At 45.5% G+C, this 23,907-nt stretch overlaps 4 protein-coding genes across 7 annotated transcripts in view; 3 read left to right on the forward strand and 1 right to left on the reverse strand.

Moving 5' to 3' along the window:
- The window catches only part of stmnd1 (stathmin domain containing 1), a 3,515-nt gene extending 2,056 nt beyond the window's left edge, over nucleotides 1-1,459 (forward strand). The window contains exons 4-5 of the mRNA XM_061821077.1: nucleotides 290-554; nucleotides 1,331-1,459. Of these exons, the coding sequence (XP_061677061.1) occupies nucleotides 290-532 (243 nt within the window). The 3' untranslated portion in view covers nucleotides 533-554; nucleotides 1,331-1,459. The remainder of the gene's footprint in view (nucleotides 1-289; nucleotides 555-1,330) is intronic.
- Nucleotides 1,460-1,574: 115 nt separating this feature from the next.
- On the forward strand, nucleotides 1,575-11,259 carry rbm24a (RNA binding motif protein 24a). The gene is made up of 4 exons (XM_061821066.1): nucleotides 1,575-1,756; nucleotides 3,119-3,242; nucleotides 3,751-3,805; nucleotides 8,772-11,259. Exons 1-4 carry the CDS (start codon nucleotides 1,589-1,591, stop codon nucleotides 9,127-9,129), a joined length of 705 nt encoding a protein of 234 aa, XP_061677050.1. The 5' UTR covers nucleotides 1,575-1,588; the 3' UTR covers nucleotides 9,130-11,259.
- Nucleotides 11,260-11,993: 734 nt separating this feature from the next.
- Nucleotides 11,994-22,575, forward strand: cap2 (cyclase associated actin cytoskeleton regulatory protein 2). 4 transcript variants are annotated; one of them, XM_061821117.1, is made up of 14 exons: nucleotides 11,994-12,053; nucleotides 12,815-12,932; nucleotides 14,636-14,756; nucleotides 15,327-15,427; nucleotides 16,705-16,782; nucleotides 19,146-19,289; nucleotides 19,660-19,745; nucleotides 19,865-19,970; nucleotides 21,190-21,355; nucleotides 21,416-21,576; nucleotides 21,651-21,774; nucleotides 21,872-21,954; nucleotides 22,093-22,236; nucleotides 22,304-22,575. In XM_061821117.1, the coding sequence occupies exons 3-14, from the start codon at nucleotides 14,651-14,653 to the stop codon at nucleotides 22,385-22,387; spliced, it is 1,383 nt and encodes a 460-aa protein (XP_061677101.1). In that variant the 5' UTR covers nucleotides 11,994-12,053; nucleotides 12,815-12,932; nucleotides 14,636-14,650; the 3' UTR covers nucleotides 22,388-22,575. The 4 variants fall into 4 exon arrangements, with proteins under 4 accessions (XP_061677101.1, XP_061677073.1, XP_061677083.1 ...); XM_061821089.1 differs by lacking the exon at nucleotides 11,994-12,053 and adding an exon at nucleotides 12,060-12,213; XM_061821099.1 differs by lacking the exon at nucleotides 11,994-12,053 and adding an exon at nucleotides 12,230-12,396.
- LOC133501391 (aurora kinase A- and ninein-interacting protein) lies at nucleotides 22,507-23,876 on the reverse strand. Its single transcript, XM_061821130.1, has 3 exons — nucleotides 23,738-23,876; nucleotides 23,423-23,523; nucleotides 22,507-23,333 (listed from the first exon to the last, which is right to left on the reverse strand). Exons 1-3 carry the CDS (start codon nucleotides 23,766-23,768, stop codon nucleotides 22,584-22,586), a joined length of 882 nt encoding a protein of 293 aa, XP_061677114.1. The 5' UTR covers nucleotides 23,769-23,876; the 3' UTR covers nucleotides 22,507-22,583.
- Between the last annotated feature and the right edge of the window lie 31 nt (nucleotides 23,877-23,907).

The raw sequence follows: 23,907 nt of genomic DNA on the forward strand, positions 1-23,907 counted from the left end.
TATCTCGGGTCCAATCAGAGACATTTTCAAAATTGGCAGGAGGCTGACTTTAAATGTAACAGAACGCAGCCACCTCCCCAGTGTAAGGGTGTGCGCATATATGCAATCACATTATCTTATTCGTTTTGGCTTTTCTTTGTTTCCAATTGACTTCTCCAGGTACGGAAATTTGTGAAATTATTTATCTTCTCATTGAATCACAAAAAGCTGCAGTTGGAACATGGGGTGTGTAGACTTTTAATAAGCACCGTCAGTTGCCGACCTTCAGTTTTGCAAATCCGTCTTTCAGTCGCGTGAAGCCGAGCTGACGGCGCGCCTGAGGAGCAAGTCGGCCCGCGTCCGCCGAGCCGCCTTAGACCCGGACGCGGCCGACGGCGTCCAACACGGGCGTTGGCCTCCCGACGTCGACGCCGTTTGCCCCCCCGCGCCTGAGGCGGGGGAGAGTCCGAGACCCGACGGGGAGTCTGAGCTCCTCCGGTCCTCCGGGGGAGCTGGAGAGCGACTCCGTCTGGATTCCGGCGAAGTTTTTTGATAAATAAGAAAAAAAAAAACAGGTGAGGACGCCAATGAAAATTTCACATTTATTTTTTTATTCATATTGTCTTTTTGATGCAATTATTTTTTTAAAGATTTATTTTGAAATGATATATATATATATGTTAATGAAAATAATTTTCCAAATTATTAGGTGCACATGAAGACTTTTTTTTTAAATTTTTGAATATTTTAGAATAATTTTGAAATGTTCTGCTGTATGTTGACCACGGCGTATTTAATAAAATTGTTCCATTTATTTTTGTTGCCTTTCATTTATTTGTAATTTCCTTTTAATTTCTAAAATAGATTTTTTTGTAACTTTTTCACTTTTTAAATAATTAAATTGCATTGCTTTTTATTTAACTTTTACGTGAGTGAAAAGTTGCAAAAACTTGCATTTTCTTGCTCGTCGAGCAATCTTCACACGGCAGCGATGACGTCACGCACTTTCATCCATTTGCTAAGACCTCGCGAGATCTGCGACACCTCGCAAAGACAGCGGGATGCCGTTTGTTAACTCGCACGCAAGATGTCGCTGTTTCCCCGTTGCAACCCTGCAGAGAATTCGCCGAGGACCATTTCGATTCATTCATGACAAAATACAAAGATAATGTTTGTTATCATGACTATAATTCAAGCGCTTGTTGTTGCGTCCCCCCCCCCATCCCCCGCGCCCAATCCACCGCCCCCCCCCCTCCCCCGACTGACCTTAAAGCGACAGTACACGCTTGCTCAGCTTGTTTGTGGGCCGACCCAGAGGAGGAGTTGTGGGTTGAACTTTTTTTTTTTTTAGGAATGGACTCCCTGTACATGTGCGAGGCTTCACTTTTGGACCAGCAGAACCGGCACCAGCAACAAGAAGAAGAAGAGCCCCCATGCTGATGCAGAAACCCCCAAACCACCACCATCACGTCCATCTACCTCCAGGCTGGAACATCCTCGTCCTCCTCGTCTCTCTTCCACCAAAAACCGAAGACTATTTGCACTAACATTTTTTTTTTTAAATATTATCATCTATCCATTTTTCGTTGTTGTTGTTTTTATATTCACGATGCACACCACGCAAAAGGACACCACCTACACCAAGATCTTCGTCGGGGGGCTGCCGTACCACACCACCGACTCCAGTCTCAGGAAGTACTTTGAGGTGTTCGGCGAGATCGAGGAGGCGGTGGTCATCACCGACAGGCAGACCGGCAAATCTCGGGGATATGGATTTGTGAGTACCCTATAACAACAACAACAACAAAAAAAAATGTCACAACAATTTTTATGCTTGCTTAAAAAATCTGGCAAGGTGCAGATCAAAGAGTCTCTGGCGGGCGGAATCCAGTTGTTGTCGCTTGTGTACTAAAGAGATGATCGTCAAATCCACTTTTCCTCACCAGCCGTCATAAAACTTTGATTTTTAACTGTACGGCTGAACATTTTTGACGGTCATACGAGCGCGGGAAATGAAATAAAGTCAAAGTGCGCACCGTTAGACGTTCGTTCCTGCCAAAATTAAAGGAGAAAATTGCGGCATTTCTGTGTTGGATTTGTTTGACTTGAACCAAACAAATGTTCCGACTTCATACAAAATCGGGGATTCTTTGGGAAAATACGTCCCGGAATTTGTAATTGTCATAAACGATTATATTCAGGGGCAGCTGGTAAAGCGTTGGCCTCACAGTTCTGAGGTCCCGGGTTCCATCCCGGCCCCGCCTGTGTGGAGTTTTCCTGTTCTCCCCGCTGCCTTGCGTGGGTTTTCTCCGGGTGGGCGCTCCGGTTTCCTCCCACATCCCTAAAACACGCAACATGGATCGCAGACTCTAAATTGCCCCTAGGTGGGATTGTGAGTGCGTCTGTTTGTCCCGATGTGCCCTGCGATTGGCCGGCGACCAGTTCAGGGTGTACGCCGCCTCCTGCCCGTTGACAGCTGGGATAGGCTCCGGCACTCCTATCCCTCCATCCCTCGTGAGGATAAGCGAGGATAAGAAAATGGATGGCTAGCTGGATAATATTCGAAGCAGGATAAGTGTTAGCAAACCCGACCAAAACCCTTGACCCTTGATTTCTGTTTTCAAAAGTAGTTCATAAATCCGTATGTAAATTTGATGATTAAGGATTTTTATGCTTTCGCAGTCATGTTGGCCCGGTTGGGGGGAACCGTAATGACAATTCGGCCCGCGACAGAAATTAGCTCGACGCGCCTGATCTCGAGTGACAAAATGTTAGCGACGCCCGATTCCCATTGGACAGATGACGACGACGACACAATCGTCGGGAAAACGTACCGCAGTTTGAATCGTGTACGTTGTCGTCGTTGCGCAGCTAGCTAGCGCGTGCTAAACGTAGCCCCGGCGGGCAAACTGACGGCAGTTTTGCCCCCGTCCGCATTGTTCCGTAGGCGTTCCGCGGAATGTTTGGCACCATCCCTTCGCCATGAATCCTCCGGTTCACCACCGCTCGCTCCCGAATAGCTGGAAACGGCCGGCGGCGCCGTCTCCCCCGACAACCTTTGCAGCCGGCGAAGCCCGCCGCGTCGTAAACAACGCTCTCGCTCGCCCGTTTTCACCCCCCCCCCTCCCATGACCACCAGGTGACCATGGCGGACCGCTCGGCTGCCGACCGGGCCTGCAAGGACCCCAACCCCATCATCGACGGCAGGAAGGCCAACGTCAACCTGGCCTACCTGGGGGCCAAGCCTCGAGTCATGCAGCCAGGTGGGAAGGGAAGCCGCCTCGCTCGCAGGTGTCGCGTTGTCTTGCCCGTCCGTCCCTGTTCTGGCCCCGGTAGATTTACGCCTTATGTCTCAAAACTTGTTGATTTCGTTATTTTGGGTTTACTTATGCAAACCACACCTTTAAAAACCCCCCAAAAATCGATCATATTTTAATAATTGACTCTTTTAAGTCAACAAGGTGTAAAGGTTGTCTTGCCGAAGCCGGCGCAAGGTCCGGCAGAGTGGGGCTGGCGTTTTTGTATTATGCCTCAACTATTTTTTTTTTTTATCTATGTGTATTTAGGCAAAAAAAAAAATTTTTTTTAAATAAACACCCGAAGCGCCTTTTTTATTCAGTCAATATTTGGACTCTACTCGGTTTCGCGTGTAAGATTGTTTTGCCGAAGCCGGCTACTCCGAATGCGTGATATAATTTTTTTTTTGAATGCACTTTCTGAAAACGCCGCATTGTTGTAATCGGTCCGTTTGTCGTCGTTTGAAATTTGCAGGTTTCACCTTTGGCGTCCCCCAAATTCACCCCGCGTTCATCCAAAGGCCTTACGGGTAAGTCAGTCCGCCTGTGAATGCACCTTGGAAAAAAAAAAAAAAAAAAAAAAATGGCTGCTAGAAAATTCAAATTTTGAAATTTTGCAAAATTATTGTTGGACAATAGGATGGAAAGACAATGTCATTTTATTTTAAAACATTTACTTGTTTTTTGGGGGGTTGGTTCTTGACCGCAATCCATTCCAGAAGGCAGTTCGAGAAGTGATTTGTTTGAAAACCGAATCGATATTTCCCATTATAATCAATGGAGAAAGAAATAATCCGTTCCAAGCCTAAAAATTTTGGCTTTTTAAAGCATTTTTTTTAGCTTTTCCTGATCATAAACTGCATAGTAGAAATACATGTATAGTTTGAATAATTTATATAGTAAAATAATTTCGTAAATATGTGTATTTTTTGCTTAAAATGTATTCTTTAGAAGTAGAGTAGGCTAGGCTTCTTTCTGTATATTTTTTAAGGTATTTTTTCTTCCTGCTTACCTTATTGTTTTGAAATTATTGACAAAAAGAAAAATATAAAATTATTGTTGGACTATATATATTTTTTTATGTGGAATAATGCAAATAATTATATATTTTTATTTTTATTATTTTTTTAAATTAAGCCTGTTTTAAAGCAGTTTTACCCCCTAATTGATAGAAAAACAGACAAATCGTATTTTATTCAGATAATTATCGCTGCGCAAAACAAACTACACTAACCAACTATGAATTATACTCATTTGATAACTGTCATAATGCAAGTGAATATTTTTTAATTTTAATGTTTTTAAAACGTGCTTTACACCCCAGTAGAGAAAACGGCACACAGTTCGAGTTGAATTTTGTGTAATCGGCAGTTCGAGAAGAGATTTGTTCGAAAACCGAATCGATATTTCCCATTACAATCAATGGAAAAAGAAATAATACGTTCCAAGCCTAAAAAATTTGGCTTTTTAAAGTATTTTTTTTTTAGCTTTTCCTGATCATAAACTATGTAGTAAAAATACATGTATAGTTTAAATACTTTATATAATGAAATAATTTAGGAAATATATTTATTTTTAGCTTAAAATGTATGCTTTACTGCAATGGCGAATCTATATATTTATATATTATATTTTTGTCAGGTATTTTTTCTTCCTGTTTACCTTATTATTTAACAATTATTCCAAAAAAAAGAAAAAAAAATAGAAAATTATTGTTGGACTATGTATATATATATATATATATTACTGTGGAATAATGCAAATAATTATATATTTTTATGATTTAAAAATTTTTAAAGCCTGTTTTAAAGCAGTTTTACCTCCCAATCGATAGAACCACAGACAAGTCGTATTTTATTCAGATAATTATCGCTGCGCAAGACAAACTACACTCACCAACTATGAATCGTAGCCATTTCATAACTGTCATAACGCAAGTGAATATTTATTTTTTATTTTTATGTTTTTAAAATCCTGCTTCACACCCCAGTAGAGAAAATGGCAGATAGGTCAGAGATGAAATTTGTGCGATCGGGCGCGTTTGGTCGCTTGTTGTCGCTTTTCCAGTTTGATTGTGTACTTGTGAGCGTGTGCTTGCGTGTGTGTGTGTGCGGAGGGGACAGTGACGGAAAGTTCCAGTCTGACTCAATGCCGTGTGTGTGTGTGTGTGTGTGTGGTGTGTGTGTGTGTAGTGTGTGTGTTTGTGTCTCTCTGGTCCGACAGCTAAACTTTGTGGGCTAATTGAAAAGCGTAGAAATCAAAGCAAAGGGTGATTATAGCCGCATGTACGTACATATTTTTTGACTTTTTTTTTTTTTTTTGAGTTATATGAAGTGGTGTTGTTAGATTTCAAACTTGTGTGCTTTTTTTTTCCTACTGTAATAATAGAAACTAGTTGGACTGGTGGAGTTTTTTTGGGGTGTTTTCTGTGTGATTTCATTTCTTTTTCGCCCCCCCCCCCACAACCGGTGCACTCTTTGCATGTGATAATCGCATCTTCCTGTTGTTACTAGCAGTTAGCCCCCCCCCCCCCCCCCCCCGTGTTTTTGACATATTATCGCGTGTGTGCGCGCACAAAAGTTGCAAACAAATCTCTTTCTCTCTTTCGCTCTCTTATTCTTATTCTCTGCGATGGATGGATGGAGCTTTTTTTTTTTTTTTTGGGTCACATGGTGCGCTTGGTGTTAACGAAAACAAGCGCGCCCATTGTGGTCGCACAAAGCCCCGAATGCTGACGCGGCAGTCGCAATGGAGCGCAGTGTGTGTGTGTGTGTGTGTGGTGTGTGTGTGTGTGTGTGTGAAGTGGGTGGGGATGTCTTTGTGGCGGTCGTCGCAGATTTGTGCGTCGTCATTACTTCGGGACCCCTCCGTCATATTTTCGTTCTTTATGAAGAGTTAAAATGTCACGGGAGGGGGGAAGAAAAAAATAATAATTAAAAGAATTGCAATGATACGAAAAACAAAAATGCGAAAGAAGAAGAAGAAAAATCGTACAATTCGGAGGTACACGTGTTGAGTAAAAACTACAACGAAAGCGAAACAAAATCAACGGAAAAACGCCAAAGTCAAAATTTGCCATTTAAAAAATAAATATTAAATAACTAAGAAATGCGTAGAAGGGGAAGCATCACAAAATGTGAGGTTATTTGCATATTTGGTAAAAAAATACAATTTCATTATTATTATTATTATTATTTGTTTGAATTATTTATTTATTATTAATTATTTTTAATAAATATATATATATGATGTCAGACATTTTTTAGCTGACGTGTAAAGAAAAACATCTGCATCCAAATTTTTTACTTTATATATTTCATTTTGAGCCTTTGTTCTTTCCTTATAAAAGATGTTTTGGGCTGCAATATGATGGGATTGCAATTTTTAAAACATTTTACTCCATTTTTTTTTCCCAGTTTTTTCTTTAGTTTTTGTGGAAAAAAAATATTATATATGTTTTTTAGCTGATTTGTAAAGAAAAACATCTACATCCAAATTTTGTACTTTTTATATTTCATTGATGTGGAAAGAAAAACATCTACATTTTACTCCATTTTTTTTCCGTTGTTTTTTAGTGTTTGTGGAAAAAAATATATATTTTTGCATTTCTGATTTTTTTTTTAAATGTTTTTTTAGCAAGATGTAAATGACATGAATGCCATTTTTATTGCATTTCAGATTTTTCAAATGTTTTTTTCCGCTACCTGTAAATGACATGAATGCCATTTTAAAAATTTGCATTCAAAATACATACATGTACCCTAATTAGCGTATTTTCTGAACAAAATCCTCCAAATTCTTGTCTCACGCAAGACTTTGAATGTGTCACAAACGGACCTAAAACAAGCTGGTGTTGCCGCGGCGACCGTCAAAACACAGGCCTGACGTTCGAATCCATTCGAAGATGTAGTTTTGCAAATAGTCGCACTCATTTTATTTCTGCGCCGCCAACGGGCAGAACCCGCCCCCCCCCCCCCCCCCCCCCGAATTGACCACCTGAGTAGACCGGCCCGGTTTTCCCGAGATCCCCTTTCACACGGCCGCCCGTTCCGGTTCAGATCTTACTTTTGTCCGGCTTGTCCCTCGTTTGATGACTTTCTACCGGCCGTTTTCATGGGGGGGGGGGGGGGGGCGACTGCTAAAGCGTCTTTTTCCTGGATTGCCAAATATCGCTGTTCATAAACGGGGGTATGAAGTCATCGCAGGAATCTAAACCGCTTCTGAGCTAGCATCCGAATGGTGAATAAAAACTGTTTGGTCGGGCATTCGGAAAGGGTTTTTTTTTTTTGGAACAAATGTTGAGTTTTTTGTTGCCGTCACTCGGTATTATTCCTGTACGGCCGTTCTTAAATGAAGGTTCGAAGCCAACATGGCTGTTTCACCCAACCACGCCTTCGGCAGCCAGCGTGAAAAGGAGGTTTTAAACGCTCACAGCGTGACCTCACTCCGGCTTTGAAGTCCGTGAGGGGGACCCCGTTGGGCTCGGATGGTGTGGGACGAGGCTACGTCCTGGAGGGCAGAATGTGCTCATTGTTCGTAGTTGTTGATTTAATCAAAACACCCCCCCCCACCCCCCGGCCGTGTCCTGCCAACCCCGCCCTCCCCGCAACCTCTTTTTTTTTTTTTTTTTTTTGAAAACTGTCCAGCTGTCAAAGTGGCGCTGACACTTCCACAATGCTGCGCCGGGGCTCATCGTCTGGGTCCCGGACCCGGAGACCGCCGCTGTAAGCCGACCCTAAACCCCCAACTGCCCCTCGACGCACCCCCACCCCGCGGCACCCAGGTCCCTCCCCTCGCCGGATCACGTGAACCCACAGGTCCCGGTCCACGTGCCGGAGCGACTGGACATTAAATTTGGCAACTGAAGTCCAACAGTTCAATGCCATTGACGTAAATATACGTCAAATGCGTTTTTCAGCAGGAAGGCCTGCCGGATCTGGTGGTTTGCAAACCCTTGCAATGACAAACAGATCCCTGAAGATGGCGGCCTCGCGCCGCTTTGCATTTGAGACCAGCACAGCGTTTGAATGGAAGGTAAAGATTAGGCGGGGGAATCTTGACCCGTCGCGTCGATTCTGAGGGGGAAAAACCAGTTTAGGCAAGAGAGTAGAAAGTATGTGTTGCAACCAGGAGAAAAGAGAACATAGTATATATATCAGTAGGATTTCCCTGTACTTGAAAAGTCCCCGTTGTCGTTTCTTTTCACAAAAATCTGGTTTTCTTCACTTTTAGTCAAAGTCTCTGGTACAGAACGGAAGCAGGCCTCGCGCCAAATGCCTATCACATAACACGCCCTCCCGTCTCTGATACCACCTTGGAAGCGGGTAAATTTGCTGATCAAAAAAAGCGTTGTGTGAAAGGAGCTTTTGTTTCTTGTTGCGTCTTGCCTCCCGATCTCAGTTTCTGTCTTTTGGCGAGCCCGCTTCCTGCTTGGCTTTGCGGCGATCTTCAGGCGGCGACGGAGCTAACCGTCTGTTTTTGTTTTTGGTCCCGCAGCATCCCGGCGCACTACGTGTACCCCCAGGCCTTCGTGCAGCCCAGCGTGGTGATCCCGCACATGCAGCCCGCCGCCGCCCCGGCGCCGGCCACCTCCCCGTACATCGACTACACCGGCGCGGCCTACGCGCAGTACTCGGCCGTCAGCGCGGCGGCCGCCGCCGCCGCGTACGAGCAGTACCCCTACGCCGCCTCCCCCGCCGCCGCCGGCTACGTGACCACGGCGGGGTACGGCTACGCGGTCCAGCAGCCTCTGGCCGCCGCCGCCGCCGCCCCGGGCTCCGCCGCCGCCGCCGCGGCCGCCGCCGCCTTCGGCCAGTACCAGCCTCAGCAGCTGCAGGCCGACCGCATGCAATAGCAGGAGCGGGAAGTGGATTCTGGATGCTGTGCTTCAACCAAAAACAAACACACACACAAAAAAAAGAAAAGTCGCCGTACAGATATCAATTTTTTTTTTTTTTAGTAGCTTGTTTCTAGAGAGGAAATGCAGGAACTAATCCCTGTCACTTAAGCCTTCAAAGTCCTATTGCTGTCTTTTTTCTACCTTCGGGTTTATTTTGTATATTTATTATTGTCACACACACTGAGGGTTGTTCTTTTTTTTTGTATGATCAGGGAAAAAAAAAAATGGAGCTGTTATCAGCACGACCTCCTCTTGGGACATCAGGGGCGGTATCCTTGGACCCCACCCATCGCCCCCTTTTGACCTTTTAAAAAAAAAAAGCAGCAAAACGAGAAAAAAAGACTTGTAGACGGCGACAACAAAAAAAAAAAAAAAAAAAGGTGGGGCCACGTTGGAAGGGTGGGGCAGGAGCGCCGGCCCGAGCCTCCAATTGGATCACGTTGTAATAGGAATGTACCACTTGTTGCTCATGAGTTGAGCTGTTGAGTTTCGATTCCCCCGCCGGGCCCGTTTTTTCTTTTTTTTTAGGGGTGTCCGAGTTTACGACCTCTGCCGATCCCTCCAGTATCAGCAAAAACCGCCTGCCTCGGTGCGCAGACGGGGGGGCTTTTCTCTTTGGGACAGCTTCTGTGGGAGTGGGGGGCGTGGGTTGAGGTTCGGCCCAAGCTTCGGGATCGATCGCCCTGGAACAGGAACACGTAACTGGTCGCTTATTAGTTGAGCTTTCGTGTTTTAATCCCCCTGTTGGGCCCCAAATTGGGGGTGTCTAAATTTGCGAGGCCCTCCACCGGCGCCATCTTGTTGTGCTGACAAGGCAACTTCTCTCTGGGACGGTTTTATGTGAGAGAGACTGGTGGCCGAAACGTAGAACGGGGGCCCCAGATTGGGGCAAGGGGGCCCGTGCCCCAAGATCGATCGATCACCTTTAAACAGGAGTGTATTAATTGTGTTAATAAGTGGAGCTGTCGTGTTTTAACCCCCTCCCCTGCCTTCCCACACCGTCGGGACCCAATTGGGAGGGGGTCCGAGTTCTACAGACCACCCAATGGTCCCCTAACCCCTCCTGAATCGGCAAAAATACACCTGTTGCTTGCCTCAGTGGGCATGCAGCTGTTTTTCTCTGGAACAGGCTTACGCGGGAGGGGCAGGTGCCTCAAATGCGGAAGAAGACCCCTAAATGGGGCAGGGGGGGGGTGTTGTGCCTGGGGGGTGTGGTGGGGGGCTTCCAAATCAACGACGCTGGAACAGGAACACGACTTGTAATTTATTAGTGGAGTTGTAATACTGTATTTTAAACCGTTGGTGGGCACCAACCCGAGAACCGTATGCCCCAATGTGTTGCCGTATTTTTGCCCCCTCTGGGGGCTTTTGGACAGTCCCCCCCCTCCCCCCCCCCCCGCCCCTCTTGACCTACACAGAGTAAAATCAAGTCAAAACTGCGAGTAATGGAGTTTTCAGACGGTGACAAAAACACATTGCCGAGCACACAGATGCTAGGGTGGGGCCCAGGGTGGGTGGCTTCCCTCACACCGGGCCCTGATTTTTTTTTTTTTTGGGGGGGGGGGGGTTGACCAAGTTCACATCACCCCCCACCAGCCCTGGCAACCCAGCTAGTGTCAGCATTAAAAAAAATACCTGGAAACCGTCTGCCCGAGGGTGCCTTTCCGCTTCTATTTACATATGTCGTTTTAAGCGTGACCTCGTGCCGGGACGTTTGGGGGGGCTATCGATGAACGTTCCCCCCTGCCCCCCCCCCAATCTTGACCTCCCCAAAAGCTAAAAATGAAGGAGAAAAAAAAAAGAAAAATCACAAGGAATGGATGGAGGTAGCAGACGATGATGGAAACACAACTGCTGGTCATCGGGGGTGGGGGGAGAGGGGGCGGGGGGACAAGATTAGGGTGGGCCCCTCGCCCACACCCCCTCCTCCCTCCACAGACAGATCGCTCTGGAACAGGAACGCATCACTTGTTGCTCATTTGTTGAGCTGTCACATTGTAATCCCCAGCCGGGCCCTTTTTTTTTTTTTTTTTTTTCAGGGTAGGGGGGTTGAGTTTACCCCCCCCCCCGCACCCCCCACCAGCCCCACCAGCCCCTCCAGTATCAGCAAAAATCTACCCGCCAACTGCCTGCCTCAGTGTGCTTTTCCACTGCTATTTAAAAAAAAAAAAAAAAAAAAAAAAGAGACATCTGCTATTTAAAATATTTATTTTTTATTTTATTTTTGAGAGTAGTAGTGGCGGTACTGTATTAATAATAATATTACTGTGTACTCATCTCAAGGCATATAATATATATAAGTTATTGATTTAGATTTAGTATTAATATAATAATTATTATTATAATATATTAACATACTCAACCAAAAAAAATATTGATTTAGTAGCTAATTAAAATACAATGCACTGTACTTTAGTTTTTTTTTTTTTTAGCTTACTATTGATTAGATGGGTTTTTTTAATGGAGAAAATTTATTTAAATGCATGCAGAACAAAGGCTAAAATGCTGCTTTATCCACTAGAATGTAAAGTTGTCGTAGCTGTGCCTTATTATTTTATTTTTATTTTAGGTTCATATTCATCCGACAATGTTGGGAATTTTTTATACTTGAACTATTTCTTACAAGGGAAAAGAGAAATTGAAAAAAAAAAAACAACCGTTTTAAGGAAGCTTTTCATTGTACTGGATGAAAGTATGTAAAGTGTTATTAAATATTAAGAAAAACATTTACTCCAAATTTTGAATAAAATGTTCTATATTTCAAACGTTTTCTTCGATTTGGTTTTGTTCGCCCCCCCCCACGTGGCTCAATTTGCGCCACCATTTCGAAGATGACCGTCGGCCATTTTGAAGAAGGTCCTCGAGGGCAGCTCGCACAGGTGAGAGGCGTCAACGACGTGGAACTCGCGGCGGAGAAGACGGGACGATCAATGACGCAGCGCTAATCAATAAGTCATGGCGTTAGCGGTGTTTCTGTCATGTCGGTCTCCGTGGTGATGCACTGATGAGGCCTTTAGGGTGACATCATACAAGGGAAGGGTGTGTTGTCTAGTTTATCATTGAGCTAGCAAGATATACACTATCTAGTCATATACAGTCTGTTGCTAGCTAGCTCACCGTATACTAGCTTTCAATTCATATCCAGCCAGCTAACTAGCGCTTTTGTCAATTCAGATTTATCCACCCAACTTCATATCTTGCTATCTGCCCAGCGACATATCTGTAAGATGGTATCGTTCTAGCTACTTATCTATTTAGCTAGCTCGCTAGCTACATATCTAGACAGAGACAGAACAAGGGAGACGGAGATCTAAGTAGCTAGGTGGTAAGATAGCAATTTATCTATGAAGCTGTCTCGCTTTACATATTGCTAACAGATAAGCGGTTCAGAAAATGGATGGATGGACCATAATAAGCAATATGTCTTTGTAAATTAAACTGCTTAGTTATCTAGCAGCACTTATCTATTTATTGAGATCGCTTTAGTTTGCTAACTAGATAGCTAGCTAGCTATGGCTACAGTAATCATGAAAACTCCAGCTCAGATTCATTGATTGCCTTTTTCCACTTGTGTGCCGCCCTCCCTGTTGGTTATTTTTAGCACGCGTGTGTGCATGTTTCTGTGTGTGTGTTCTGAAAGGTTCTGCTCGGCTGAACCGGGACATCCCAGACGGACGGGGAAGGAAGGCGAGCAGGCAGCCGGCACTCTTGGCGTGGACGTACCCCTCGGTCCAAGAACAAGAACAGCACAGGAGGAGGTACGGTACATGATACCCCCCCCCCAAAAAAAAAAAAAAAAAAAAAATGGATTGGAGTGTGTGTGCTGTTTACGTGTGGGCGTGAACTTTACAAGCGGACAGACTTTTTCGATTATCCGTCTACGTGTGTTTTTTTACACTTTGGCTAGTCGATATTTTCATAACAGAATCTTAAAAAAAAAAATAATTCAATTGCAGGGATCAGATTATATTGATTTATTGTTTTTATTAAAAACATTTTAATTTCTTTTTCATTTTATTTTTCTTGTCTTGTATAAATCTCAATTGCGTTTTTGTTTTCCTTTTTAATGAATTAAATGCTTATGTTTGGTTTATTTAAATGTATTTCTTTTTGCCATTATTTTTGCGTGTACTAATTACTCGCCATCATGACTTTTATATCATGGTTGGTGCTGTGAATATTTTTTAAAAAAGGTTTCATATTTAGTGCAAGTTTTATTTTTTTTTATTTTTTTTTCTTCTCTTATATAAATCTCATTTGCTTTTTTTTTGTTTTACTTTTTAATGAATTAAATTTATTTAAATGAATTTATTTTTACCGACATTATTTTTGTGTATTAATTACTTGGCCTCATGACTTTAATTTTATGGTTGCTGCTGTGAATAATTTAAAACAAAGATTCATATTTAATGCAAGTTATTTAAATACCATTAATATTCAGTTGATTTTTAAACATGATCATTGGCTTATTTTAATGTAGTATTTTATTTAAATGACTTTCCTCAGTTGTATTTTACGTTTACAATTTTTAAAACGTTTTTTTAAATAATTTTCCCAATTTATTAGTTTTGTAAATTATATAAAAAAAAAAAAAGATAATCGTACCTTTTTTTTAATATATATTTTTTCAATTGAGTGGGATTCCCATTTAGATTTGAACTAGATTTTGCAATCACTTTCTCGGGGGAAGGATTATTTGCGTCTTCCTTTTCGGACCGTTTGACGTTGAGGCGTCGCTCGTATTTGCGGCCCTCACAACGAACTCAATACAAAATGGAGGCGTCGACGCACGTCTGCGGTTTAGAACCAGCAGCGGGCTCGATATAGCCTCCCCCAAGATCAGATTACCCTCAGCTGTCGCACTCGTCTACTACTTCCTGCCACGTGGTTGCTATGGAATCACCTTTAGCCGACAGTTGTCGATATTGTTTTGGGCCCCCGGAGCCAAAATGGCAAACGAGAGGAAACGGCGTTACTCTCGCCTCGCATTGAGTTTTTTTCTTGACGTTTTGGAAACAAAGTTCACGTTAGCTCGCGCTAGCTCGCTCACGCCGTTATTTGGTTGGCCGACGCTCTCGCAAACATTTGAATTTTACTCCAGTTATCAGTATGATTTGAATTTTACCCAGGTTAAGAAAATTTGCCATTTTTTTTTAACAACACTGAAAATAATTGTTTACTTATTTACATTGAAACATTTTAATTAAAATAGAATTGTAAAGATTTTTTTAATGGTAACTTTACACAAATAATAATTAAAAAGTCTGTTTTTTGTCTTGTACAATTTTTCACGATTGCGCTTATTTCAGTGGATTATTTAGTGTTTATTATTCTTATTATTCATATTGCAGCTAACAAACTGCCCTTCTGAGGTGATATTGAACATTTTCCGTATCCTCGCAACGCGTACAATGGGCGTGTGTTCAGTTTCTGGCGTGAGCGTGGCGGTTTTTGCCTTCAGGTCGCCGGGCCGGTCATGGAGGCTTTGACGGAGCGTCTGGAGCGAGCCGTGACTCGATTGGAGCAGCTGACGGCGTCCAGACGTCTGTCCGGCGGCAACTGCGTCAACGGTATTGACGGAGGTAAACACTCGCCGGATTATTTACATGGGTGATTTCTCAAAAGCGCCGTACGAGTAGCACCGGGACGGGGTGTGAGGTTACGGTTTCCCCTCAGAGGGCTATTTTGACCGTGAAACCGTGAAAATATGAAATCGCCTCACGCGCTTTATGAATTAGTTTTACGATCAGAAATGAAGGGTAATGAGTTTGTCAAATATTGTTCATGTGTGGCAACACAAAAATGATTGCAAAATTTCAACGTTATCATGAATGATATATGACAACTCGAAATTTTGGTACAAGAATCATGGAAGTCGACACGTGATTTGCCTTTCGCGGGCCACCTGAAATCATGTGGCGGGCCGGATCTGGCCCCCGGGGCTTGAGTTTGACACCTGCGCGCTAGCTGTATGCGGGCTCCCTCCCGTGGTGTGCAAAAGAATTACAACACATTTGCATTTAATCTCAAAATGTTAGTTTTGCAACTTTTATCCAGGCACAGTTTTTATGCAATTTTTGTGCGCGATGCGTTTGGATTGAATCATATTTTTTAAAAAAATTGATGTTGGTCTTTGTGTGTGTGTGACGCAGTCGCGGCCGGCTGCGTGGAGGCCTTCGATGTTCTTCTGAAAGGTCCGCTGACAGACTACATGAACATCAGCAGGACCATCGGGAGCGACGTGGAGCAACACGTACGTTCGCTCTGCGCAAAAACCGAAAGATGACGCAATAGTCGGCACGCTTGCTTTTCGGCGCCGCTGGACGGAAATACAAACGTAGGTGTCAGTCGTTCACACGGCACTGCTAAACATTAGCTGACAAATTCACATATTTAGCAACCACATATGTACCATAAATTCCAGCCCACGGAGCGGTCCGGATTATAAACCTCATCCGGTACATTTGTAAAGGAAATACCATTGGGTACATGCATAAGCCGCACCTGCGTATAAGATATTTACAAAGAAAGACGGTACACAGAAAGAATTTTCAGGTTTAATACCTTAGCTTAGCTTAACATAACAACAACACGGTAGTACTAATACAGCCGGGAAAAAAACATACCGTTAAAAATCACCGAGACACGGCAGCAACATGCTAGCACAGTGCTAACAGGGCCGGTTAACGAAACGAAAAAAACATACGGCTAAAAATCACTGAGGCACGGCACTAACACAGCAGCAACGCGCGAGCGCAGCGCTAACCCTAGTGCTGCACTAACAGGGTCAGTTAAAAAAAACATACAGGTAAAAATCACCGAGACATGGCAGTAACACGGCAGCAACATGCTAGCACAGTGCTAACAGGGCCGGTTAACAAAAAAAAAAAAAACATACAGCTAAAAATCACTGAGAGACGGCCGTAACACGGCAAAAACGTGCTAGCACAGCGCTAACCCTAGCGCAGCACCAACAGGGCCGGTTATAAAAAAACATACATGACACACAAAAATCACTTCCTCGGCACATATATTCCACCGGTCTCACTCTTACCTTTTCCGCTCGAGCGCCCCCTTGCGGCCGTAAGAGAAAAATGCACAAATTAGCCACAGGGTTGAAAGCGTGTGGGAAAAAAAGTCGCGGCTTGTGGGCCGGTAATTACGGTCTTTATTACCAGTTTGTTAACAGTCAGTTAGAAACAACTCGGGCAGTCACGCAACGTCCTCAACCGAATCTTGCATTTGCGTCCGTTCATTCGTCCAAACCGCCGGCGGCCACTTTTGGCGTGTCCTCTTAAAAAACGACGGTCTGGCTCGCGTCACCGATTGCGCGCCGGGCCGAGCGTCTCGCTTGAGGCTCGCGGGGCTCCTTTTAAGGACAAAGCGTTCCCGGTGTTTCCCTTGGGAGATCACCATCCCCCCCCCCACCCCCAATCCCCTTCCACCCTCTCCACACACACACACACACGTGTTTATTTCCCGGAATTAGACACAATCAATCACATTTTTTTTTTCTTCGCTCCCCACCAGGCGGAGATGGTCAAGGACGCCCTGCAGACGCAAAGGACCTTCCTCAAAATGGCGTCCGAGCACCGGGAACCTGCGCAGGTATGTTGCTTAGGTGTACCTAAAATATTCTGACTTGCAACCCACCCAACTCTCGTTTTGGATCGATCGTCTACCGTGATGGGACGCAGACTGAAAAGTCCCCAACAACTCGTGCCTGAAACTGAACAGGAAGTCGGCTCATTTGGTTTGCAGCCGCCATTTTTTTCGTGAAAAACAAAAAAAAAATCCACTGCACTTCCTATTCGACGCGATCTGCTTTTGAGGATTTGTCGCTCACCGAAACAGCAGCACCTTCATGATGTCCTCCCACATCAATTTTAGCCCCGAAAATGTTTTCAACGCGACCTCTGTTTCCGTGGAAACCCCGTCAAGTCACAACGGTGAGTTGCTGGCGAAGCATCATGGGAAGTGTAGTCCACTCGACTGATTTGTTCACAAGGGATACAAGGCCATCTGATCGCAGGATTTAATAACTTATTTCTAATTGTTATTTAAGCTAATACATATATCGCATGCGCACAAACACACGCACACGCACATGCACACGCACACAAAAGAACTTTCCTTCCAGAGGAGCAGCAGTGCTCTTGACTTTTTATGGGCATGTTCTATATTTGAGGCCTGTTGTCAGTCGCTTTGTATGTGTGCGTGCGCCCCTTCACGGTTCTGTTCCCCCACCGCGCCGTTCACTTAGAAACATAACATTTGGTAGGTGCGTCTATCTCGAGTGGACGCACAAAAAAAAAAAAAAAAAAAAAAGTCTCAAGAAGCCGTGCGTGAAACGACACGGGAAGGCCAGTGAGTCGCTCAAAAACCCCCAACCTCAACTTTGGCCAATGATGTAGTGCTGGACACAGCTATGCCATTCTGGTACAAAGAAATACTCCATTTTCGTTTTTTTTTTTTTTTAGTAATTTTTTCTTGCTTTGTATTTTTTCCGCAATAAACCAAAACGTGGTTCAACGAAGGCAATTCTCACATCACGATTAGCTTCCAGGCGATTTGGTTTTTTTCCGTCTTCACGTCACGGACCCCCCTGGAAAGACGTTTTTCACCCCCCGGGGGTCCCCGGACCCCACTTTGGGAACCACTGTCCTATATAGTACATTTTTCCCGATTGCTACTACCGTAATTTCCAGCCTATAAGCCGCGACTTATTCCACGGGCTTCCGACCCTGCGGTTTATGCGGCTAATTTGTGCATTTTTTTCTAACGGCCGCTAGGGGGCGCTGGACCGGAAAAGGAAAGAGTGAGACGGGTGGAATATATGTGCCGAGGGAGTGACTTTGACCAATCCGGCCCTGTTAGCGCTGCGCTAGCGTGGTACTGCTGTGTCTCAGTGATTTTTACCAGTATGTTTTTTTTTTTTTTTAACCAGCCCTGTTAGCATTAGCGTGGCGGAGCTAGCATTAAACTCTCTGTGTAGCGTCCTTCTTTGTAATTATCTCGTGTTTCAATGTGGGCACTTGCGGCTTTTACACGGCTGCGGCGTACGTATCTACCAAACGGTATTTCCTTTACAAATGTACTGGGTGAGGCTTATAACCAGGTGCGCTCTGTAGGCCGGGAATTACGGTAAATTGGAAGTAGGCGTACTCGACTCAAAGACGGTGCGATATTACCGAGAATGAGGCCCTGACGCTATCGCCTCAGTCTGTGTTAGTTCTGATCTCGGACCAGTCCTGCGCCGTGATAAGGACAACACAACACTACCGAATCCTCCAAGCGGTTGTCAAAGTCGGGAACGTGGCCCAAAAAGGCCGCCTTGTTCCAAAACGGCTGCTCCCTTCCAAGCCACGGCTTCACCTCTCGATCCGCACGCGTCTGAAAGGTAAACTGTAAACCGTCAGATGCGAGCTATGCCTTACAAGGCCACGGGGATCTCCTTGGGCGCTCCGGAATGTTCCAGTGACGACGAAGGTGCCGGGGGGATCAATTGTCTGGCGGGAAGTTCAAATGCCCTCCAATGGAAAAATGGTAAACATTGTAAAACTGTCTGTTTATTTTTCAGGTGCATGGATCAAAAACATGTATGGATTATAGCCATATAGCCGCTCCATATTCGACCGTCCCAAAAATGTACGTTACAAGTCAATTGGAATTAAGGCTATTTCAATTCAATTCCCACCAGGTCGGGACTTTTGAATAAAGTCCAGAAATAATGCAGGACTGTTATCAGGTGGATCCAAATGTCGGTTGTTGGGCCCTAGCGCAGTTCAGACAAATATGTGACATCATTTCGTGGCAAGTCGTTGTGAAACCGTTTGCAGCTCAGTGCTACAAATACAATCATGTCACACGAGCTCAAAATAGCATTAATAACGCCCCGATACATTTTTACGCCATCTGCGCATGTTGGGTTTTAAGCCGTTAAGGCAATCCTGGGTGTCTCCCGTTCGTAGACGGACCTGCAGGACCTGCTGAAGCCCATCTCGGACCACATCCAGGAGATCCAGAGCTTCCGGGAACGCAACCGGGGCAGCCGGCTCTTCAATCACTTGTCGGCCGTCAGCGAGAGCATCCCCGCCCTGGGCTGGGTGGCAGTGGTACGACTCGACATCGACATGTTACAGTTTGATCGGCTCGCCGTTGTTTTGGCCGGTCGTCTCTAATGTGACGAAATCCCAGATTCCAAATGTCAAAACAAAATGTCGTCGTCCACCTGCGAGCGGAAATTACCCGGCGGTGGGTGACAATCGAGGCTATTACCTTCGTCGCTAGTCTTAAAAGATCAGCGAATTAGCCAATCGGAAGACGAGTTGCCAAAACGCAGCCCGATTCGTGACGAGTCGGCTTAAAACGTGGACGTGAGGAGCTGAAGTCGACTCATCGAGTACGACGAGAATCGGTCCGACTCCCGAGTACACGCGGTTGCGTCACGTGCGGTATGTACACTGACGTCTCAACGGTGTTTAGAAGCAGAAGCCCGGCCCGTACGTGAAGGAGATGAACGACGCGGCCACCTTCTACACCAACCGAGTGCTCAAGGACTACAAGGAAACGTAAAACCAATTTTCATTTCATTTTATGAGCCCGGCGTACACTCAACACACATTGCAACGTATGAAAGATTCAGATTTGACTAAATTGCGTGTCTGTATTTTTGCGTTTGTTTCAACAGCGACCGACGTCACGTGGACTGGGTGCGCTCGTACCTTTCAATCTGGATCGAGATGCAGGCCTTCATCAAGCACCACCACGCCACCGGACTGCTCTGGAGCCAGAGGGTCAGTCTCCTCAACAGCTTTCGCGTTAGCGGCCGAGCTAGCGGAGACCTCTTCAGCGTGAAGTCGTCGCACGGTCGTAAGCGGGTTGGGGGGGCGGACGGAAAAATCCGGACGCCGGCGCCTTTTGGATCCGAACATTACGAAACGCTCAGTTGATTTGAGTCATTTAAAAAAAGCGAAACTGGAAATTATGCGGGACAAGTGTGGCGAAATTTGAGCGGCGACCACGGTGTGTGCGGGTCTGGACTCGTCAGCTGTTATGCTGAAGTGTGCCGTTTACGGGTTTGACAGGTGTTCCTCGTCGGGGGGGTCCCAAAGCCCGACAAAGGGACCCGTTTGCACGCAGTAACCTAAACCCCGGGACCGCTACACGATGCCCAAAGTCCCAAGCCGCACGCTCACCGAGCCCTCAACCGGATCTTCTCGTCTTGAAGATTCCTTTCCATTCAGTTTTGGAGACAAACCAAAACCCTCTCAGTTCTTGTCACGCATTACAAGTTCATTGGAAATGAGATCCAGTCTTGGTCTGGCGACCGAACAGTCAACAAAGACAGTTTACTTCAAAAAACCGCATAGCTTTGCCTCTGGAACGTCTGTTAGTTTAATGTGAACACAAAATGGATCTGCCATAGACAGGCTAATAAATAGCATCAGTGGCCACGTTCTATCGCTTAAAGGAATGGATATATGAACACAAATGGTGCACCAGGGCATGTAGACAGGTAATATTTGCAGTCATGTTCTTTATCCACAGTGGAAAAACAACAACATGACAGCCGATTGCTGAGTTACTTGAACCTCTTTTTCGTTGGTTTGCATGACTGTAAATGTTATACTGAACCCCAGTGGCCAAGTCAAGCACTGCAGAAGGAGCCGCACAGATTTGTCATGATGCACAAACTGTTTAAATCTTCACATTCTCCTTAGTTTGGTGCTAGAAAAAAAAATGAAAACAATTTCAATTCATTTGCATGTGGAAAATTATGCGAGTAAAATGAGTTATGAGATTAGTCGCAAAACAAATTTGTAAATTAGGATCGCGGTCAAGTAAATCAGGAATGGTTTGTGTTCACCTTGAAAATTATTATTATTATTATATCTGATAGGACCTCAGACAAACAATATTTGAACTCAGGACAATAATAATACAAAAAAAAAATGTGCAGCACTCCCCCTGGTGGATAGCTTCAGACTTACACCCATCATCTCTTTGGTACAGGGTCCCCTTGCTCCAGTCTCCCTCTTTGAAGCCCCCGTTCCTCCCTGCCCACCACCACCACCACCCCCTCCCCCCGCAACCCCATCTGAAGACCACCAGGCCCCTGGATCTGCTCTGCACTCGGCGCTATTCGCCCAGCTCAACCGGGGTTTGGACATCACTAAAGGTGGGCTCCCTCTGGTGGTCACTTCAGGGTCTTCACTGAACTTTGGAATTGATTTTGGAGGTCTGAAGCACGTCTCGGACGACCAGAAGATCCACAAGGACCCGCACCCGCGCTCCCACGAGGCGCCGAGCGGGAATGCCGGACCCAAGAAGGCCTCACCGCAGGGGGTCCCCCAGAAGAAGCCCCCTTTGCTGGAGCTGGAGGGGAAGAAATGGAGGGTGGTAGGTGGAATTGGTACCCTTTATTTTTTGACCAATCACAGGGGGTGTTACTAAAAGGAGGCGTGGCCACGCAGGAGAACTTCCAGCGCGAACACGACCTGACCATCCAGGAGACGGAGCTCCGACAGGTGGTCTACGTGTTCGCCTGCAACGACGTCACGCTGCACGTCAAGGGGAAGTTGAACTCCATCATCGTAGGTAACGGCAAAAACTCTTCCAACTCCCCCTGGTGGCATGCGGCAGAATCACCACCAAAGTACAGTTCAATTTTATTCAACTTTGACATCGCGTCCAGATAATTGCACGAAGCTCGGCCTGGTCTTTGACGACGTGGTCGGGATCGTGGAGGTAATCAACTCCAAGGCCGTTCAGTTACAGGTGAGCCACGGTTCGGGTTTCGAGTCACCGTGCGCGCTTTCAGTTCACGGTAACGTAACGCTAAAGTACAGTTTCGGGTGACAGAGTCGGGGTCACCCCGAGAGAGTAAATGATAAATGACGTTGTCCTCGCTGGCAGGTGTTGGGAAGCGTCCCCACCATCTCCATCAATAAAACGGACGGCTGCCAGCTGTACCTCAGTCCGCAGTCGCTGGGCTGCCACGTCGTCAGCGCCAAAAGCTCCGAGATGAACGTCCTCGTCCCGCAAGGGGACGACGACTACGTGAGTGCCCGTACGCGCAAATGCGTGCGATCCGGCGGTGATCTGAGGCGTCCGTTTTGCTTTCCAGAAAGAACTGCCGCTTCCCGAGCAGTTCAAGACCGTCTGGGACGGATCCAAACTGGTGACAGAACCCAGCGAGACGGCCGCTTGATCGATTGGCAAATGCTAGCAGTGTGAGCGTTCTACACGCGCGGCACTTTGTATGAATGTCAGCTATCGCTTGGTTGCGTGAAAAGTACTTTATACATGCAGTAATAAACAAGTCTGCTGTGTCGTGATTGAAAACCTTTATTGTAACCCAAACGATGTCTTTTTACGAATAAAAACGTTGCGCTTTTCCCCTTGCGTCAGTGTTTAATCACCAGATTTCCCTGAGAGTCTTGCGTGAATAGCGCGTCCTCGGCGTCAAATAAAGTCTTTGCGGGTTTCGACTTTGCGCAAGTATTGACGCCGTCGCGTTTTTTGAGAGGACTTCTCCGAAATCGGTGCGCGATCACCCGAAAGCCGTCAGAGTCCTGGGTGAACATCGGGGCGAGGCTGTCCTCGCGGTCACGCTGCCGAGGTCGCTTCTTCGGGGGGGAAAACGACCCCGGTAAGAAGCCGTTTTCTTTGTCGTCATCTTTATGACGAGGGCGAACAATTTGAAATGGTTTCTGGGTGGAGGTTTTGCCTTCTGCCTCCGTCTGAAAGAGCTTTTCGCTTAGATCAAACTCGCAAAAGTCCTCGGCTGTTTGGTTCGTTTTGACAACGGATCCTTGGCCGCGGTCCACCTTTTCCGGTTGTTCTTCTCGTACTCGGCGGACTTTCTGTTCCAACTCGTCCGGACACTCTTCTCGGTGCACGTCTTGTCGCACCTCCTCTGGTTGCTCTTCTCGGACTTCGCAGCGGATGCCGCGCTCGTCGTTCCGGTCTCGAACGGCGCCGCCCGTTTCCATTTTGTCTTTACAACGAGGCGAAAAGAAGCTGGAAATGGAGCTCTGTCTAGTCCTCGGCATCTCCGTCCTGGTCTGCGTGAAGTTGAACACCACGGCCACGCTGTAACCAGCACCTTTTGCCAGCGGGTTAAGCATCTTGGAGATGGACCGGGCTGTTTTTTTCTGAAACAAAATCATGTGTGAGTGTGTGTGTGGTTTTTTTAATTGGTGAAATGGTGCTCAAGAGCATGTGGATTATTATCTCCAATAACCTGCTTAGCTTTTCCTTTGAGCTCCACGGTGTCCAACCACACACCGCATTCTTCGGGGGCATGATTCGACTGGAGCGCTTTGGATGTCTTCATCGTGGGACCTTCACCAAATATATTTCAAAACATAATCATTTCTTGGAAAAGATTCCACCGCATTGGTCGGCTGCAACAACGCGTACCTACTCCGATTATAAACTACACATACAAACGCTCGATATGATAGCTACACTTGAATGTTAACTATTCCGGTAAAACTACACACATTTTGAATTTTTATGCTTAAATATTGAAGTACTGTAATAAAAACGTATTTACCATTTTTTTCTCGCCGTATTTTATCTGCCATGTTTGAATATGGCGCCTCGACGAACGCGTTACGCCTGACGTTTCACTAAAAAATATCTTTCTATAAACTCAAAACTGACTTTTAGCTACACGGCGATCTCTTAATGGTGTATTTATGTGTTCCAAAAGTTGGATCGATA

The sequence above is a fragment of the Syngnathoides biaculeatus genome, chromosome 1 (assembly GCF_019802595.1).
Source record: "Syngnathoides biaculeatus isolate LvHL_M chromosome 1, ASM1980259v1, whole genome shotgun sequence".
NCBI lineage: Eukaryota > Metazoa > Chordata > Actinopteri > Syngnathiformes > Syngnathidae > Syngnathoides > Syngnathoides biaculeatus.

What these genes read in the sequence shown, in the direction of transcription:
- rbm24a (XM_061821066.1), top strand. Translation starts at nt 1,589, where the DNA reads ATGCACACCACGCAAAAGGACACCACCTACACCAAGATCTTCGTCGGG. An exon ending in GCCTCGAGTCATGCAGCCAG is followed by an intron (nt 3,243 to 3,750) that starts GTGGGAAGGGAA and finishes TGAAATTTGCAG; the next exon opens with GTTTCACCTTTGGCGTCCCC. An exon ending in TTCATCCAAAGGCCTTACGG is followed by an intron (nt 3,806 to 8,771) that starts GTAAGTCAGTCC and finishes TTGGTCCCGCAG; the next exon opens with CATCCCGGCGCACTACGTGT.
- cap2 (XM_061821117.1), top strand. Translation starts at nt 14,651, where the DNA reads ATGGAGGCTTTGACGGAGCGTCTGGAGCGAGCCGTGACTCGATTGGAG. An exon ending in GTTGAACTCCATCATCGTAG is followed by an intron (nt 21,775 to 21,871) that starts GTAACGGCAAAA and finishes CATCGCGTCCAG; the next exon opens with ATAATTGCACGAAGCTCGGC. An exon ending in CGCAAGGGGACGACGACTAC is followed by an intron (nt 22,237 to 22,303) that starts GTGAGTGCCCGT and finishes TTTGCTTTCCAG; the next exon opens with AAAGAACTGCCGCTTCCCGA.
- LOC133501391 (XM_061821130.1), bottom strand. Translation starts at nt 23,768, where the DNA reads ATGGCAGATAAAATACGGCGAGAAAAAAATG. An exon ending in AATACGGCGAGAAAAAAATG is followed by an intron (nt 23,524 to 23,737) that starts GTAAATACGTTT and finishes TATTTGGTGAAG; the next exon opens with GTCCCACGATGAAGACATCC. An exon ending in TCAAAGGAAAAGCTAAGCAG is followed by an intron (nt 23,334 to 23,422) that starts GTTATTGGAGAT and finishes ATTTTGTTTCAG; the next exon opens with AAAAAAACAGCCCGGTCCAT.